The 16,798-nt window shown below is 56.1% G+C and overlaps 1 protein-coding gene across 1 annotated transcript in view; it reads right to left on the reverse strand.

Moving 5' to 3' along the window:
* srgap2 (SLIT-ROBO Rho GTPase activating protein 2) overlaps positions 1-16,798 on the reverse strand; it is a 233,121-nt gene that overhangs the window by 26,915 nt on the left and 189,408 nt on the right. Inside the window, exons 13-16 of the mRNA XM_070859279.1 lie at positions 16,014-16,074; positions 12,883-12,960; positions 10,791-10,925; positions 139-244 (exon numbers count right to left, since the gene is read on the reverse strand). Coding sequence (XP_070715380.1) covers positions 139-244; positions 10,791-10,925; positions 12,883-12,960; positions 16,014-16,074 — 380 coding nt within the window. The remainder of the gene's footprint in view (positions 1-138; positions 245-10,790; positions 10,926-12,882; positions 12,961-16,013; positions 16,075-16,798) is intronic.

Here is a 16,798-nt window from a genome sequence, read left to right on the forward strand (position 1 = left end):
AAGGACTCGGGCAGGTGTGGGAATGTTCGGAGAAGGGAAGTAGTTCTGGTTAACACCTCATGTACTGAGGGAGAAGCTAAAGACGGGACAGAAGACACATCGGAAGGAGGGCCTGGTGGCACTCCTGCTAATACTCACTGGCTGAGGAATCCAAACAGGTAACGCATCATGATGATGGTGGGTTTTGGCAAAGACAGGAGAACTTTGCGGATTTGAAGAGCTCGGTCTGTGAGATTTTCAATTGCTGCGAAGAGTGGGAAATAAACATGTGAGAAGTGTAGGTTACAGCCGTTACATCACACACAGTGCAATTTCAATCTGCTTCCCAGCCACCGCCATTCGACACCCTCCCTCCTCTCCTGAAGATGCCTGGCTCTCATTGGGGTGCCGGTTCAACGTGCACTCGCTACTTGATCCAAGCAACACTCCTCATGCCCGAGCCCTGACAGTGAGTGCCGGCAGGCTATTCGCACATGGAAGGCATCGCGGTTGAACCAGAGCTGGAGCCTGCACATTGCCCACATACGTACTGCCGTGTCACTGGGTTGGGACTGGGAATCCTGGATGATTGGTTTTGCTTCCTTACTGGGATAACATTGAGGCCCCCTGAGCTGTAGTGCAGGTAGTGCAGGTAGTGAGGGCGAGGATCAATCCTGGGGCTTTCCAGTTCACGTGGCTCAGTATCACAGCGTGTGAATGGGAGAGAGAAAGAAACAACATACTGAGCCCTGGCAGTCCGTGCACATACTGTACACAGAACTCAGAGGCTCCTTCCCAATCTCTGCCGGACAAAGGACAACTCCCACATCTCGATCGAGTCCACGTGCCATCCCCACTGACCCAAACCTGGGGCCAAGCTTCGAAAGCCACTCTTCCTCTTTGCCTTTTACCCCTGTGCCAAGGCCTCTGATGTTCCCCTCAAGCCTGCTCCATGTTAAACCAACTGCATGTCATTCCCTCATTCCTTTCAGCTAAAGACCAGCATTACAGTCTCCCTGCTCCTGGGGGTTTGCGGGGTCCTTTGCTCTCTGCGTCAGAGGGGCACCGGCAACATTCTCTGCTTCCAGTGACCTCACGTGAAGCCTCGCTGATCTCCAGACCGCTCGGCTAGATCAGCAATTCAGTTTGCAACCGTCAGAAATTCATTCTACACATCCGCTTTCTCCTTCTCAAACGAGGCTTCTGAGCAATGCCTCAAAGAGCTGATGGGTCAATGCTTCAGTGGCTTCATCCACAAGGTAAATGTCTGACCTGTTGCTGTTCCTGCCCGTTCTCCCACATATCCCCAGCCATTGACCGTGTACACATTTCATTACTTCTGGATTGTTGTTATCTAGCAAAAGAATTCCTCTTAACCTTCAGCTTAAACACCACCTCCTTATTCAGTCGCTTCAGCCTCAGCCTTCCTGCCTGCCTCTATTTTATCGCTGGGACTGGCACCCAGCCTCCTCAAGGCACATTTGTTTAATACTGTTATTAACTCCGCCCCTCCTGAAGGCGCCGTGGGTTCAAGGCTCAGTCTGGGACTTGAGCCTAACATCCCCAGTGTTACAGGGACATGAGTCTGCAACGTATGGAGCTCCTGTTTGGCAGGGTAATCCTCTGCCCGAGCCGATAATATTGGGTGATCGTATTGAAACATACAAGATTCGGAGGGGGCTGGACAAGGTTGATGCAGAGAGGATGGTTCCCCTCGTGGGTGAATCTAGAGCTAGAGGGCATAGTTATAGAGTAAGGGGCCGCCCATTTAAGACATGGACGAGAAGGAATTTCTTCTCTCAGAGGGTCGTGAATCTTTGGAATTCTCTGCCCCAGAGAGCTGTGGAAGCTCAGTCATTGAATATATTTAAGGTGGAGATAGACAGATTTTTGAACAATAATGGAGTCAAGGGTGATGGGGAGCGGGTGGGGAAGTGGAGCTGAGCCCATGATCAGATCAGCCATGATCTTATTGAATGGTGGAGCAGGCTCGAGGGGCCGAATGGCCGACTCCTGCTCCTATTTCTTATAATGCTGCAGCCTTGGCAGAGATGTTCCGTGTCATCTCGTCTGTCTGTTCCAATGGACATTAAAAAGGGGGACACGGTCGGCTTGGGATTGAACGAACCCCGTATCTCGCTCTCGTAGCCATTCCTTATATGTGAACCTGCTCGACTGTGGAGGTATCACGGACAAGCCCCCATCTTGTCCTATTCTTGTCTTTAAATCCTTCCACGGCTGAGATCTTTGTGCACCTTCAATTCTGACCCCTTGCACATCCCCATTGGCAGCCGTGCCTTCAGCTGCTGAGACCCTGAGCTCTGGCATTACCTCCCTAAACCTCTCCGTCTCTCAACCTCTCCTCCTTTAAGATGCTCCTTAAAACCTACCTCTTTGACCCAGCTTTTGGTCACCTGCGCTAATCGCTCATGTGGCTCGGTGTCAGTTTTTATCTGAACGCTCCTGTGAAGTGCCTTGGGGCATTTTACTACCTTAAAGGCGCTATATAAATGCAAGCTATTGTTGCAAGTTGTTTATACTATCTGATGGGAGTTTGGAGTTGGAGCCCTGGCTAATTTTTCATGGCTTCCGTGCCAGGGGAGCGGTTTATAAACAGATCAGGAAGGTGATCGAGAATCTGAGGTGAATTAGGTAATTCCGCTGGGACTGCTATAAGTGGGCCCTGTCAGGAGGTGTGTGTGTGTTTGCGGGTGTCGGCTGTAAGATGCTCCACGGAGAACAGTCTGACAACATTTAGGTCTAAAACGTGGCTGGGCGAGTACTGGAGTGGGGGCTGGGGGTGGGGGCTGGGGTGTAATCTCCGCGCCTGAATGGCGAGACCCAAGGTGTCCCCGATATTGGGCCCCAGGCCTCTGTTCCCCAAAACAGACAGGCTGCACAGAGCGAGAGGCAGCTTGCCCAAAGGGCCACTGAAAATAGGAGCCCTGTGATGTTCGCAGCAGCCGGAGTAAGTGAGGAGGGGGATCGTGAGCTGCAGGGGGGGGGGGGGGGGCGGGGTTCTCTGGTCAGGGGAAGAGGGGTTCACTGGCTGGGAGAGGGGTGTTCACTGGCCAGGAGAAGGGGGTGGGCTGGGCCAGAGTGGGGGAGGGGAGGAATCACTGGGCCAGATTAGGGGAGGGGGAGGGGAATCGCTGGGCCAAGAGTGTGGGGGGGGGTTGGCTCGTTGGGCCAGAGTGGGGGAGGGGGCTTCGCTGGGCCAGAGTGGGCGGGGTCTCGCTGGGCCAGAGTAGGGGAGGGGGATCGCTGGGCCAAGAGTGGGGGGGGAGGGGGCTTCGCTGAGCCAGAGTGGGGGAGGGGGGACTCGCTGAGCCAGAGTGGGGGAGGGGGAACTCGCTGGGCCAGAGTGGGGGAGGGGGGGCTCGCTGGGCCAGAGTGGGGGAGAGGGGACTCGCTGGGCCAGAGTGGGGGAGGGGGGGCTCGCTGGGCCAGAGTGGGGGAGGGGGGCTCGCTGGGCCAGAGTGGGGGGAGGGGGATTCCTGGGCCAGAGTGGGGGAGGGGGAGATCGCTGGGCTAGAGTGGGGGAGGGGGGAATCGCTGGGCCAGAGTGGGGGAGGGGGAGGGGGAGATGGGGGGCTCGCTGGGCCAGAGTGGGGGTGTGGGGCTCGCTGGGCCAGAGTGGGGGAGTGGGGGTCCCTTGGGCCAGAGTGGGGCTCGCTGGGCAAGAGTGGGGGAGGGGTGCTCGCTGGGCCAGAGTGGTGGAGGGGGGCTCGCTGGGCCAGAGTGGGGGAGGGGGGGCGGTCCCCTGGGCCAGAGTGGGGGAGGGGACTCGTTGTGCCAGAGTGGGGGAAGTGGGACACGCTGGGCCAGAGTGGGGGAGGGGGACTCGCTGGGCCAGAGTGGGGGAGGGGGAGGGGACCCTGGGCCAGAGGGGGCTCGTAGTACCAGAGTGGGAAGGGGGGCCGTTGGGCCAGAGAGGGGGAGGCGGGGCCGTTGGGGGGCTTGCTGGGCCGGAGTGGGGGAGGGGGCCGTTGGGGGGGCTCGTTGGGCCAGAGTGGGGGAGGGGGGCTCGCTGGGCCAGAGTGGGGGAGGGGGGCTCGCTGGGCCAGTGTGGGCTCGCTGGGCCAGAGTGGATGAGGGGGGGGATCGCTTGGCCAAGAGTGTGGGGGGGTCCCTGGGCCAGAGTGGAGGAGGGGGGCCCTTTGGCCAGATGTGGGAGAGGGCTTTGCTGGGCCAGAGTGGGGGAGGAGGGGTCCCTGGGCCAGAGTGGAGGAGGGGGGGGTCCCCTGGGCCAGAGTGGGGGAGGGGGGCTCGCTGGGCCAGAGTGGGGGAGGAGGGCTTGCTGGGCCAGAGTGGGGCTCGCTGGACCAGAGTGGGGGAGGGGGGCTCGCTGGGCCAGAATGGGGGAGGGGGTAGTCCACTGGGCCAGAGTGGGGGAGGGGCGCAGTCCCCTGGGCCAGAGTGGAGGAGGGGGACTCGCTGGGCCAGAGTGGGGGAGGGGGACTCGCTGGGCCAGAGTGGGGGAGGGGGACTCGCTGGGCCAGAGTGGGGGAGGGGGAGGGGTCCCTGGGCCAGAGGGGGCTCGTAGTACCAGAGTGGGAAGGGGGGCCGTTGGGCCAGAGAGGGGGAGGCGGGGCCGTTGGGGGGGCTTGCTGGGCCGGAGTGGGGCTCGCTGGGCCAGAGTGGGGGAGGGGGGGCTCGCTGGGCCAGAGTGGGGGAGGGGGGGCTCGCTGGGCCAGAGTGAGGGAGGGAGAGGGGTCCCTGGGCCAGAGGGGGCTCGTAGTGCCAGAGTGGGGGAGGGGTGCCGTTGGGCCAGAGTGGGGGAGGTGGGGCTCGCTGGGCCAGTGTGGGGGAGGGGGGCTCGCTGGGCCAGAGTGGGGGAGGGGGGGATCGCTGGGCCAGAGTGGGGGAGGGAGAGGGGTCCCTGGGCCAGAGGGGGCTCGTAGTGCCAGAGTGGGGGAGGGGTGCCGTTGGGCCAGAGTGGGGAAGGTGGGGCTCGCTGGGCCAGAGTGGGGGAGGGGGGGCTCGCTGGGCCAGAGTGGGGGAGGGGGGGCTCGCTGGGCCAGAGTGGGGGAGGTGGGGCTCGCTGGGCCAGTGTGGGGGAGGGGGGCTCGCTGGGCCAGAATGGGGGAGGGGGGGCTCGCTGGGCTAGAGTGGGGGAGGGGGGCTCGCTGGGCTAGAGTGGGGGAGGGGGGGATCGCTGGGCCAGAGTGGGGGAGGGGGGCTCGCTGGGCCAGAGTGGGGGAGGGGGGCTCGCTGGGCCAGAGTGGGGGGTGGGGGGGAGGGGGGTTTGCTGGAGGCTCCAGGTCTCACTGACTAGGACCACACACGATGATGGGGTGTGTGAGAGGCCGATACCCTGGAGCTGTGAGCGAGAGTCAGCCTCTCTCGGGCCGGTGGGGGGGAATGAGAAGCCAGCAGCTGCAGACCTTGTGCTGTGCCCGCCCGACTCTGGCCCAGCAGAATGCGGCCTGGGATTAGGTTGGGGTGTGACGGGGTCTGCAGTGGGGGTGGGTTTGGGCTGCGTGACAAACTTGGACTCCGTGCGAACGGCCTCTGACCCTGTGAACACTTCAAAGCCCCTTTGATAGGGATCAAAATGCCTGAAGAATGCAATCACTGTCTTAGAGTTAGAATAAAACACTCAGAACGAGACAGCGCTCCTTTCATTGAACTGGAGCCTAAAAAAAATCAATTTGTTTCAATTGTCAGCCAGCGGTTGGGAGAGCGGGCGGAGCAGAGACCGGCAAACTGCACCGTAACCACGGCACCGCCCGCTCACTGCAAGGTCAGCAAAATCACATGGGGGATATCCACAGGGAAAAATCAGAGAGGGGGGGGAGAAGGGAGGGGAGGGGGAGGGCGAGGGGGGAAGGGCGGGGGGCGAGGGGGGAGGGAGAGGGGGGAAGGGCGGGGGGCGAGGGAGAGGGGGGAAGGGCGAGGGGGGAAGGGGGGAGGGAGGGAGGGGGGAAGGGCGAGGGGGGGAAGGGCGAGGGGGGAAGGGCGAGTGGGGGGGAAGGGCGAGGGGGGAAGGGCGAGGGGGGGAAGGGCGAGGGGGGGGAAGGGCGAGCGGGGGGAAGGGCGAGCAGGGGAGAGGGCGAGGGGGGAAGGGCGAGGGGGGAAGGGCGAGGGGGGAAGGGCGAGGGGGGGAAGGGCGAGGGGGGAGGGCGAGGGGGGGGGAAGGGTGAGGGGGGAGGGCGAGGGGGGAAGGGCGAGGGGGGAAGGGCGATGGGGGAAGGGGAAGGGGGGCGGGAGGGGAAGGGCAAGGGGGGGGAGGGCGAGGCGAGGCGGGGGGGAAGGGCGAGAGGGGGAAGAGGGGGAAGGGCGAGGGGGGAAGGGAGAGGCGAGGCAGGGGGGAAGAGCGAGATGGGGAAGAGGGGTGAGGGGAGGCGGGGGGGGTGGTAGGGCGAGGCGAGGCGGGGGGGGGGGGGGGGAAGAAACAGTGGGCATGATTGAGAGGGGCCAGGGGAGAGAAAGAGACAGAGAGTGAATAGGGTGTGGGAGAGGGAGAGGGAGATAGAGTGGGGTGATCGAGAGCAAGTGAGCGAGGGGGGGAGAGAGAGAGAGAGAGAGAGAGAGACAGAGGAAGTGAAATGACAAGCGAAAGGAGACAGAAAGGAGAGATGGAGAGAGTAAAAAAGGGGGAGAGAGAGATCGAGAAAGGTGCAGAGAAAACTAGGGAGCACAAGAGAGGGATAAAATAAAACCCGAGGAAATATAAGCTCAGACCTAAGGGTAGGGCCCTCCCCCTTTAAATTCTCAAACCTGGTTAAAGTAAATTGCTAAGTGTTACCCCAGTGCGGGCTGCCTGTGGGATTGGGACACGGGATTAGCCGCCTAATCCCGCTGGTACTGAGACAATGGACCGGACTGTACACAGTGCCTGTTTAAGGGAATTATCTGTCACTCCAGCGAGTGGGGTCGGGGCCCTCAGCCTGTCACACTCACACCCCCACTCACCAGATGGTTCCACATCTCAGTCAGCAATGGATTCCCGTCACTGGGAGGTCTCCCGCACTGACTGGGGAGATGGACTCCAGCTGCTCGGTGTGGACTTTTTTATCTCAAAGACACACAGAAAATCTTACCCTTAGTTTAGGCCCCACGGGATGGCTTTGGGTGAAGCGAGTTCGGCAGCTCACGCAATCTCACGTTTCCCGATTCCTAACCCTATCGCCTTCCTGTTACAGTTTTTTGATGTCCATCAGAACAGGCAGACGAGGCTTCGACTAAAACACCAGATAATTCTGGTAAATGGGAGCTCTAGATTCTCAGTAATATCATCGAATCTTACAGCACAGGAGGTGGCCATTCGGGCCATCGTCCGGCTCTGTGAAAGAGTGATCCAATTAGTCCCACTCCCCCTGTTCTTTCCCCATAATCCTGTAAATCTTCCCCGTCAAGTATATTTTCAATTCCCTGTTTGAAAGTTACTATTGAATCTGTTCCCACCGCCCTTTCAGGCAGCGTGTTCCCGATCACAACAACTCGCTGCGTGAAAAACATTCTTCCCATGTCGCCTCTGGTTCTTTTGCCAATCACCTTAAATCTGTGTCCTCTGGTTACTGAGCCTCCTGCCCCTGGGAACAGTTTCTCTTCATTTACTCTATTAAAACCTCTCATAATTTTGAGCACCTCTAGCAAATCTCACCTTGACCTCTCTAAGGAGAACGACCCCAGCTTCTCCACATCACTGAAGTCCCTCACCCCTGGTCATCATCATCATAGGCAGTCCCTCGGATCGAGGATGACTTGCTTCCACGCCAAAAAGGGATGAGTTCACAGGTGTTTCAATGAAGGACCTAATATTCCGGATCCCGAACTACATGTTGAAGGATGGAAGATGCCTGTGGGTGGATTGTTTTAACGTGGGGTGACCGTTGCACACCAGCCACCACACGGGCTTGACAGAGCGAGGTCTTGGTCCAGTGGCAAGGGTTAACCAGGACGACTGGAGACCAGCTCTGCTGCACGGTCCTAGTGCGCACACATATCGCAATGTGGGCTGGCCCAGGGGCCCTCGCCTCTGCTAGGCTCCGAACTCGCACCTCTCTTGCGCCTCGATCGCATCTCTCGACGATCACTCGATAACAGACAAACCTGCTTCAAACACTGTCTAATATCCACATAGCTGCAGTTCCAACTTGGGGGGTGGGGGAGGGGCACCGGATAGTGATTCCAAGTGTAACATTTGGCCAATTTCCCCTCTAACTCAAGGCTAATTATACTCTTCAGTCGCCTCTCAGCTAAGCTCATCTAACTCAGCACAGACTAGTGATCAAAACTGGGAAATTTCTGGCCTGCACAATTTAGTATTTGACTAGATGTGGCATAAACCTACTAACTCATGGTACGTTTAAAGCAAACATGCAGTTCTGAGCTGACTATATCTTCCCCACCCCTCTCCCTTTGTTGGCTCTGAAAAATTTCAATGGTCTAAATAGGACCATTTTCAGGCTCAAGCACACCAGATTCAAAACTATATACAAAAACCTTTTTCATACAACTGTAGCATTGTGGTAAACCCCCTCTGCACCCTCTCCAAGGGTCAAGAGTCAGTCTAGATTATGGGCTCAAGTATTGGAGTGGGCCTCCATTCCAAAACCTACTGAGCCAGAGGTAAAATCAGTCTAACTTTGAGTAATTTTTAAACTTGCAGCGATGACACGGCCTGAAAGGGATAAACAGCACTGAGCAACAATAAGCAGTGAGACGGGAGGTCAGGTCGACAGGTTGTTAGGTCAGTGTCAGTCTAGCTCCAGCTGGGAACAATTCCATTAGTGTAGTCCGGTCTCACTTGCCCACCAACCCTCCCGGGAAGGGCTCTAACACTGGCCCTCCCTCCGATAGCCCAGCAGAGACTGGGGTGGGTGAGGCCTCGGTCAGACCACCAGTCGCTAAAACTCTTTGGGCACAAAGGATGATATGGGGATGGAGGTGATCAACAACAACTTGTATGACCCAAGTTGTAGTAAGATGACTCAAGGCGCTTCACTGGAGTGATACAAGACATAAATAATAATTTGACACTGAGCCACGTAAGAAGTTATCGCAGGTGACCAAAAGTTGGTCATAGAGATCGGTTTTAAGGAGCGTCTTAAAGGAGCAAAGAGAGGCGGAGAGGTTTAGGGAGGGAGTTCCAGAGCTTGGGACCCAGGCAACAGAAGGTACAGCCACCGATGGTGGAGCGATTATAATCAGGGATGCTCAAGGGGGCAAAATTAGAGGAGTGCAGAGATCTTGGGGGGGTTGTGGGGCTGGAGGAGATTACAGAGATAGGGAGGGGTGAGGCCATGGAGGGATTTGTAAACAAGGATGAGAATTTTGAAATCGAGGCTGGAGACAATGTAGGTCAGCGAGCACAGGGGGTGATGGGTGAGTGGGACTCGGTGCGAGTTAGGACATGGGGACAGCAAGCACAGGGGGTGATGGGTGAGTGGGACTCGGTGCGAGTTAGGACATGGGGGCAGCAAGCACAGAGGGTGATGGGTGAGCGGGACTTGGTGCGAGTTAGGACACGGGGCACAGGGGGTGATGGGTCAGTGGGACTTGGTGCGAGTTAGGACACAGGGCAGTGAGCACAGTGGGTGATGGATGAGTGGGATTTGGTGCAAGTTAGGACACGGGGCAGTGAGCACAGGGGATGACGGGTGAGCGGAACTTGGTGTGAGTTAGGACACGGGGCAGTGAGCACAGTGGGTGATGGATGAGTGGGACTTGGTGCAAGTTAGGACACGGGGCAGTGAGCACAGGGGGTGACGGGTGAGCGGGACGGTGCGAGTTAGGACACGGGGCAGTGAGCACAGGGTGTGATGGGTGAGTGGGACTCGGTGCGAGTTAGGACACGGGGCAGTGAGCACAGGGGGTGACGGGTGAGCGGGACGGTGCGAGTTAGGACACGGGGCAGTGAGCACAGTGGGTGATGGATGAGTGGGACTTGGTGCAAGTTAGGACACGGGGCAGTGAGCACAGGGGGTGACAGGTGAGCGGGACTTGGTGCGAGTTAGGACACGGGGCACAGTGGGTGATGGGTGAGCGGGACGGTGCGAGTTAGGACACGGGGCAGTGAGCACAGGGGGTGATGGATGAGTGGGACTTGGTGCAAGTTAGGACACGGGGCAGTGAGCACAGGGGGTGACGGGTGAGCGGGACTTGGTGCGAGTTAGGACACGGGGCACAGGGGGTGATGGGTGAGCGGGACGGTGTGAGTTAGGACACGGGGCAGTGAGCACAGTGGGTGATGGATGAGTGGGACTTGGTGCAAGTTAGGACACGGGGCAGTGAGCACAGGGGGTGATGGGTGAGCGGGACGGTGCGAGTTAGGACACGGGGCAGTGAGCACAGGGGGTGATGGATGAGTGGGACTTGGTGCAAGTTAGGACACGGGGCAGTGAGCACAGGGGGTGACAGGTGAGCGGGACTTGGTGCGAGTTAGGACACGGGGCACAGTGGGTGATGGGTGAGCGGGACGGTGCGAGTTAGGACACGGGGCAGTGAGCACAGTGGGTGATGGATGAGTGGGACTTGGTGCGAGTTAGGACACGGGGCACAGGGGGTGACGGGTGAGCGGGACGGTGCGAGTTAGGACACCGAGTTCGGGATTAACCTTCCTACAGAAAGCCGCACTTGATGTGGTGTTCCAGTCTGCCCACTGTGACAACCTCCCCTTGGCTGATTCAACTTAAAGGCCTCCATTCAATCCGTGTCTTTTCACTCTTTAATCTTTCCGGTCTGATTATTTCCCAATCCTTAAAACCACAGGGACAGCAGAAGCGCAGATAGCAACAACCCGTGAAGTCTGGGGCGTCCCAGAGACGGGAAAAGCAAATAGCAACCAACACAATTCAACTTACTGACACAGGAAATGAGGTCGTGGAAAATCTCTTTGGGGAAGAGTGGGCTGTTTAGGCCTCGGAAGTGTAGTTTCAGCACTCCTGCTATCGAGTCCATGTCGTGGTCATTCTGCTCTCCCGCCAAGGGGTCCTCACCTGCATGCAACAGATTGAAGTGAGAGGTGGCAGAGGGGGCGATTTTAACCTGCTTTGTGCCAGGATTGGGGCAGTTAAAATGGCCCAGGTTACGGCCCTGTCTCGGAGTGCCTACGATCCAATTCTTCCCAATTATAACCTGCGCCAATGAGCAGGTGGCCAGGAGTGCTGCCCAAAACCGGCAGGGTCCTTCTTCACATCTGAATGTAGGGACCCGATGATGCTTGCAAATTAAAGTTGAGGGCCCGAGTGGGAACTGGGAAGGGGAGGGAGCAGTGGGAGGAGGGGAGAGGAGGGAGCGCAAGGATGCCATTTTCAGGACAGACAAGGAAATCCCTCTGAAGCACTAGGAGAGTGTGGTCATCCATAATGCACCAGTAACTAACCCCCTCCCTCCGTCCCCATCGGGACATGAAATACAGGAGCTGCCTCTGGGGCCTGGGCCCTACCAGAGGGGAGCTTCGGACCATCCATTGTCCAGTGATGCTTAGTGCTGACCATGTGTGGCCAATGGCATGCCATCAACATGAGACCTGTATGGCATTCTCTGTACGCTGGGACAATGTGTCAGCCGTGGCTCAGTGGGTAGCACACTCTCTTGCATCAGTGGGTTCAAGTCCCACTCCAGAGACTCGAGCACAAAAATCCAGGCTGACATTTCCAGTGCAGTACTGAGGGAGCGCTGCACTGTCGGAGGGGCAGTACTGAGGGAGCGCTGCACTGTCGGAGGGGCAGTACTGAGGGAGCGCTGTACTGTCGGAGGGGCAGTACTGAGGGAGCGCTGCACTGTCGGAGGGGCAGTGCTGAGGGAGCACCGCACTGTCAGAGGGGCAGTGCTGAGGGAGTGCCGCACTGTCAGAGGGGCAGTGCTGAGGGAGCACCGCACTGTCAAAGGGGCAGTACTGAGGGAGCGCTGCACTGTCGGAGGGGCAGTGCTGAGGGAGTGATGCACTGTCGGAGGGGCAGTACTGAGGAAGTGCTGCACTGTCGGAGGGGCAGTACTGAGGGAGCGCTGCACTGTTGGAGGGGCAGTGCTGAGGGAGTGCTGCACTGTCGGAGGGGCAGTGCTGAGGGAGCGCCGCACTGTCGGAGGGGCAGTGCTGAGGGAACGCCGCACTGTCAGAGGGGCAGTGCTGAGGGAGCGCTGCACTGTCGGAGGTGCTGTCTTTCAGATGAGATGTTAAACCGAGGCCCCGTCTGCTCTCTCAGGTGGACGTAAAAGATCTCGTGGCACTATTTTGAAGAAGAGCAGGGGAGTTATCCCCGGTGTCCTGGGCCAATATTTATCCCTTAATCAACATAACAAAAAACAGATTATCTGGTCATTATCACATTGCTGTGTGTGGGAGCTTGCTGTGCGCAAATTGGCTGCCGTGTTTCCCACATTACAACAGTGACTACACTCCAAAAATACTTCATTGGCTGTAAAGCGCGTTGGGATGTTGCGAAAAGTGCTGTAAAATGTAAGTCTTTCATTTTTTCCTTTACCGCAGCCCCAGGTGGGGGAGTGCGATGGGAAACCGGTCCATCGCTGACCGCCGCCCCCAATATTTTCAGCAATTGTTGCTTCAGTCTTCATGGCACGGGGAGTGCTGAGTCCATCTCCCGACCAGTTGTGCGGGGCACTGAGACACGGGTATCTGTGGGATGGCGCCTGGTAGTGAGAGGGCTGATGGCTGGAGCGTGCGCTGACACATCCTCGGGGGTGACTGAGCGAAAGCAGAATCCCTCAGTCGGACAAAGACTGTCTCACCGCCGATCCCATACCGCAATCTACACCAACCCACACCCTCCAGTTGCCAAACGCAGCTTCTCAATGTCCCAAACAACGAAACATCAAAGGAGCAAAAGGCCCCGGCAGTGAGTGTCCCCCTACAACTGAAAACTAAGGCCACGGGAAGGCCTCATAATGAACTCCGCGCGGGACTGTTAGAAGAGAATTAATCCCACCACTTACCTCGCTCAAAGGCGTTTTTTATATCATTAACTTCAATTTGTGATCCCGACACGCGGAAAATCCCCTCGTGCTGCAGACCTTTGGGTAAAAATAAATAAATAACAAATATAACTCTGAGCTGGCAGCAATCAGCGCCCCTGGGACAAAGGAACTTTGTGCAAACCACTTATTTCCCATTATTTTACAGTTCCCACCCTCTCCTCAAAGTGCAGCTCTTTCTGGGTTTGATGCCATGGGCAGAGGCTACAGGCTGCCCTCCTGTATCGCAGGAGTGGGATCTACAGGCCCGGTCACGGTAAACCCACAGGCCCGGTCACGGTAAACCCACAGGCCCGGTCACGGTAAACCCACAGGCCCGGTCACGGTAAACCCACAGGCCTGGTCAAGGTAAACCCACAGGCCTGGTCAAGGTAAACCCACAGGCCTGGTCACGGTAAACCCACACGCCCGGTCACGGTAAACCCACACGCCCGGTCACGGTAAACCCACAGGCCCGGTCATGGTAAACCCACAGGCCCGGTCACGGTAAACCCACACGCCCGGTCACGGTAAACCCACAGGCCCGGTCATGGTAAACCCACAGGCCCGGTCACGGTAAACCCACACGCCCGGTCACGGTAAACCCACACGCCCGGTCACGGTAAACCCACAGGCCCGGTCATGGTAAACCCACAGGCCCGGTCACGGTAAACCCACACGCCCGGTCACGGTAAACCCACACGCCCGGTCATGGTAAACCCACACGCCCGGTCACGGTAAACCCACACACCCGGTCACGGTCACAGTTGAACAAATACTTTGGTTCTGTCTTCACAAAGGAAAACACAAATAATTTTCCGGAAATACTAGGGAACCGAGGGTCTAGTGAGAAGGAGGAACTGAAGGAAATCCTTATTAGGCGGGAAATTGTGTTCGGGAAATTGATGGGATTGAAGACCGATAAATCCCCGGGGCCTGATAGTCTGCATCCCAGAGTACTTAAGGAAGTGGCCCTAGAAATAGTGGATGCATTGGTGATCATTTTCCAACAGTCTATCGACTCTGGATCAGTTCCTATGGATTGGAGGGTAGCTAATATAACACCACTTTTTAAAAAAAGGAGGGAGAGAGAAAATGGGTAATTATAGACCGGTTAGCCTGACATCAGTAGTGGGGAAAATGTTGGAATCAATTATTAAAGATGAAATAACAGCGCATTTGGAAAGCAGTGACAGGAGCAGTCCAAGTCAGCATGGATTTATGAAAGGGAAATCATGCTTGACAAATCTTCTGGAATTTTTTTGAGGATGTAACGAGTAGAGTGGACAAGGGAGAACCAGTGGATGTGGTGTATTTGGACTTTCAAAAAGCCTTTGACAAGATCCCACACAAGAGATTGGTGTGCAAAATTAAAGCACATGGTGTTGAGGGTAATGTACTGACGTGGATAGAGAACTGGTTGGCAGACAGGAAGCACAGAGTCGGGATAAACAGGTCCTTTTCAGAATGGCAGGCAGTGACTAGTGGGGTGCCGCAGGGCTCAGTGCTGGGACCCCAGCTATTTACAATATATATTAATGATTTAGATGAAGGAACTGAGTGTAATATCTCCAAGTTTGCAGATGACACTAAGCTGGGTGGCAGTGTGAGCTGTGAGGAGGACGCTAAGAGGCTGCAGGGTGACTTGGACAGGTTAGGTGAGTGGACAAATGCATGGCAGATGCAGTATAATGTGGATAAATGTGAGGTTATCCACTTTGGGGACAAAAGCACGAAGACAGAATATCTGATTGGTGGCAGATTAGGAAAAGGGGAGGTGCAACGAGACCTGGGTGTCATGGCATGCAGGTACAGCAGGCGGTGAAGAAGGCAAATGGTATGTTGGCCTTCATAGCTATGGGATTTGAGTATAGGAGCAGGGAGGTCTTACTGCAGTTGTACAGGGCCTTGGTGAGGCCACACCTGGAATATTGTGTTCAGTTTTGGTCTCCTAATCTGAGGAAGGACGTTCTTGTTATTGAGGGGGTGCAGCGAAGGTTCACCAGACTGATTCCTGGGATGGCTGGACTGTCATATGAGGAGAGACTGGATCGACTGGACCTGTATTCACTAGAGTTTAGAAGGATGAGAGGGGATCTCATAGAAACATATAAAATTCTGATGGGACTGGACAGGTTCGATGCAGGAAGAATGTTCCCGATGTTGGGGAAGTCCAGGACCAGGGGACACAGTCTAAGGATAAGAGGTAAGCCATTTTGGACTGAGATGAGGAGAAACATCTTCACTCAGAGAGTTGTGAACCTGTGGAATTCCCTGCCGCAGAGAGTTGTTGAGGCCAGTTCATTAGGTATATTAAAGAGGGAGTTAGATGTGGCCCTTATGGCTAAAGGGATTAAGGGGTATGGAGAGAAAGCAGGAAAGGGGTACTGAGGTGAATGATCAGCCATGATCTTATTGAATGGTGGTACAGGCTCGAAGGGCAGAATAGCCTACTCCTGCACCTATTTTCTATGTTTCTGTGTCACGGTAAACCCACAGGCCCGGTCACGGTAAACCCACAGGCCCGGTCACCAGTGAGATTAAAGGGGCAGTGGCAGTGTGGATACAACATTGGCTAAGGGACAGAAAGCAGAGTGTGGTGGTGAACGGTTGTTTTTCAGACTGGAGGGAGGTATACAGGGGTCGGTACTGGGACCACTGCTCTTTTTGAAATATATTAATGATCTGGACTTGGGTATACAGGGTATCATTTCAAATTTGTTGATGACACAAATCTCGGAAATGTAGTAAGCAGTGAGGAGCAGAGTAACAGACCTCAGGAGGACACAGGCAGACTGGTGAAACGGGCAGACACGTGGCAGATTACATTTAACACTGAGAAGTGTGAAATGATTCATTTAGATAGGAAGAACGAGGAGAAGCAATATGAACTAAATGGTACAATGTTAAAGTGGGTGGAGGAAGAGAGAGACCTGGGGTGTCTGTACACAAATTGCTGAAGGTGACAGGACAGGTTGAGAAGGGTCCTGGAAAGGGTCCTGGATAAGTAGTTCCAGGGCTGTGGGGAAAGAGCGGGCACAGGCACGATGGGTAGAATGGCCTCGTTCTGTGCCGTATCATTCTATCACTCTATGATTAGGCCCTCCACATACCATGCCGGCTGATGAAACGGATGCAGCTTTCCACCACAAGGGGAATGATCTGACTCCCGTCCTAGAGACAAAGGGATGGAATTAATCAGCAATAAGGAAATCTCAGCAATGGTCGGGGGAACCCCACACACAACCGACCCGGAGTTTACACAACTCTTAATCCCCTCACAGACTCGAGCAACCGGGAATCCAGCCAAATAGTCAGAGGTACCAGGAGTATTACCCACAATGCCACACAAGATTTACTGACCCAATTCTTTTTAAAATTACATTTTTAAATTAATCTTTCCTCACTCCAGACTACCGCTGTCCAATCTGGGAGGCTCTTCCAACACCTCTCTCACACTCTGGGACAAGATACAAGAGAGGAAACAAACTTAAATAGCCAATCACTCCCTTACATCTTGTGTCCAACATCTCTCACCACAACAGTCTGTTCGCCTCTGAATTTTCTTAACTTGTTCCTCCTGAGCTCCAAACCCCCTCCCCCCCCACACTCTACTCCCTATCCCCCAACCTCAATACCCATCTCTCTTACTCTAACTCATTAGTTCCTAGGACCTCAAAACAATGCCTATCCTCACCTTCGGCCTTCCCTCCCTCCGACAGTCTACAGGCCTTTCCAAACCACCCGAGCACGGTATCTTCATTTACCTAATCTCTCTTATTCTTTCCAATCGTGGTGTATCCCGATCGTGGTGTAACCCGCACCGAGGGGTATCCCGCACCGAGGGGTAACCCGCACCGAGGGGTAACCCGCACCGAGGGGTGTAACCCGATCGTGG

Source organism: Pristiophorus japonicus, chromosome 17 (genome assembly GCF_044704955.1).
Source record: "Pristiophorus japonicus isolate sPriJap1 chromosome 17, sPriJap1.hap1, whole genome shotgun sequence".
NCBI lineage: Eukaryota > Metazoa > Chordata > Chondrichthyes > Pristiophoridae > Pristiophorus > Pristiophorus japonicus.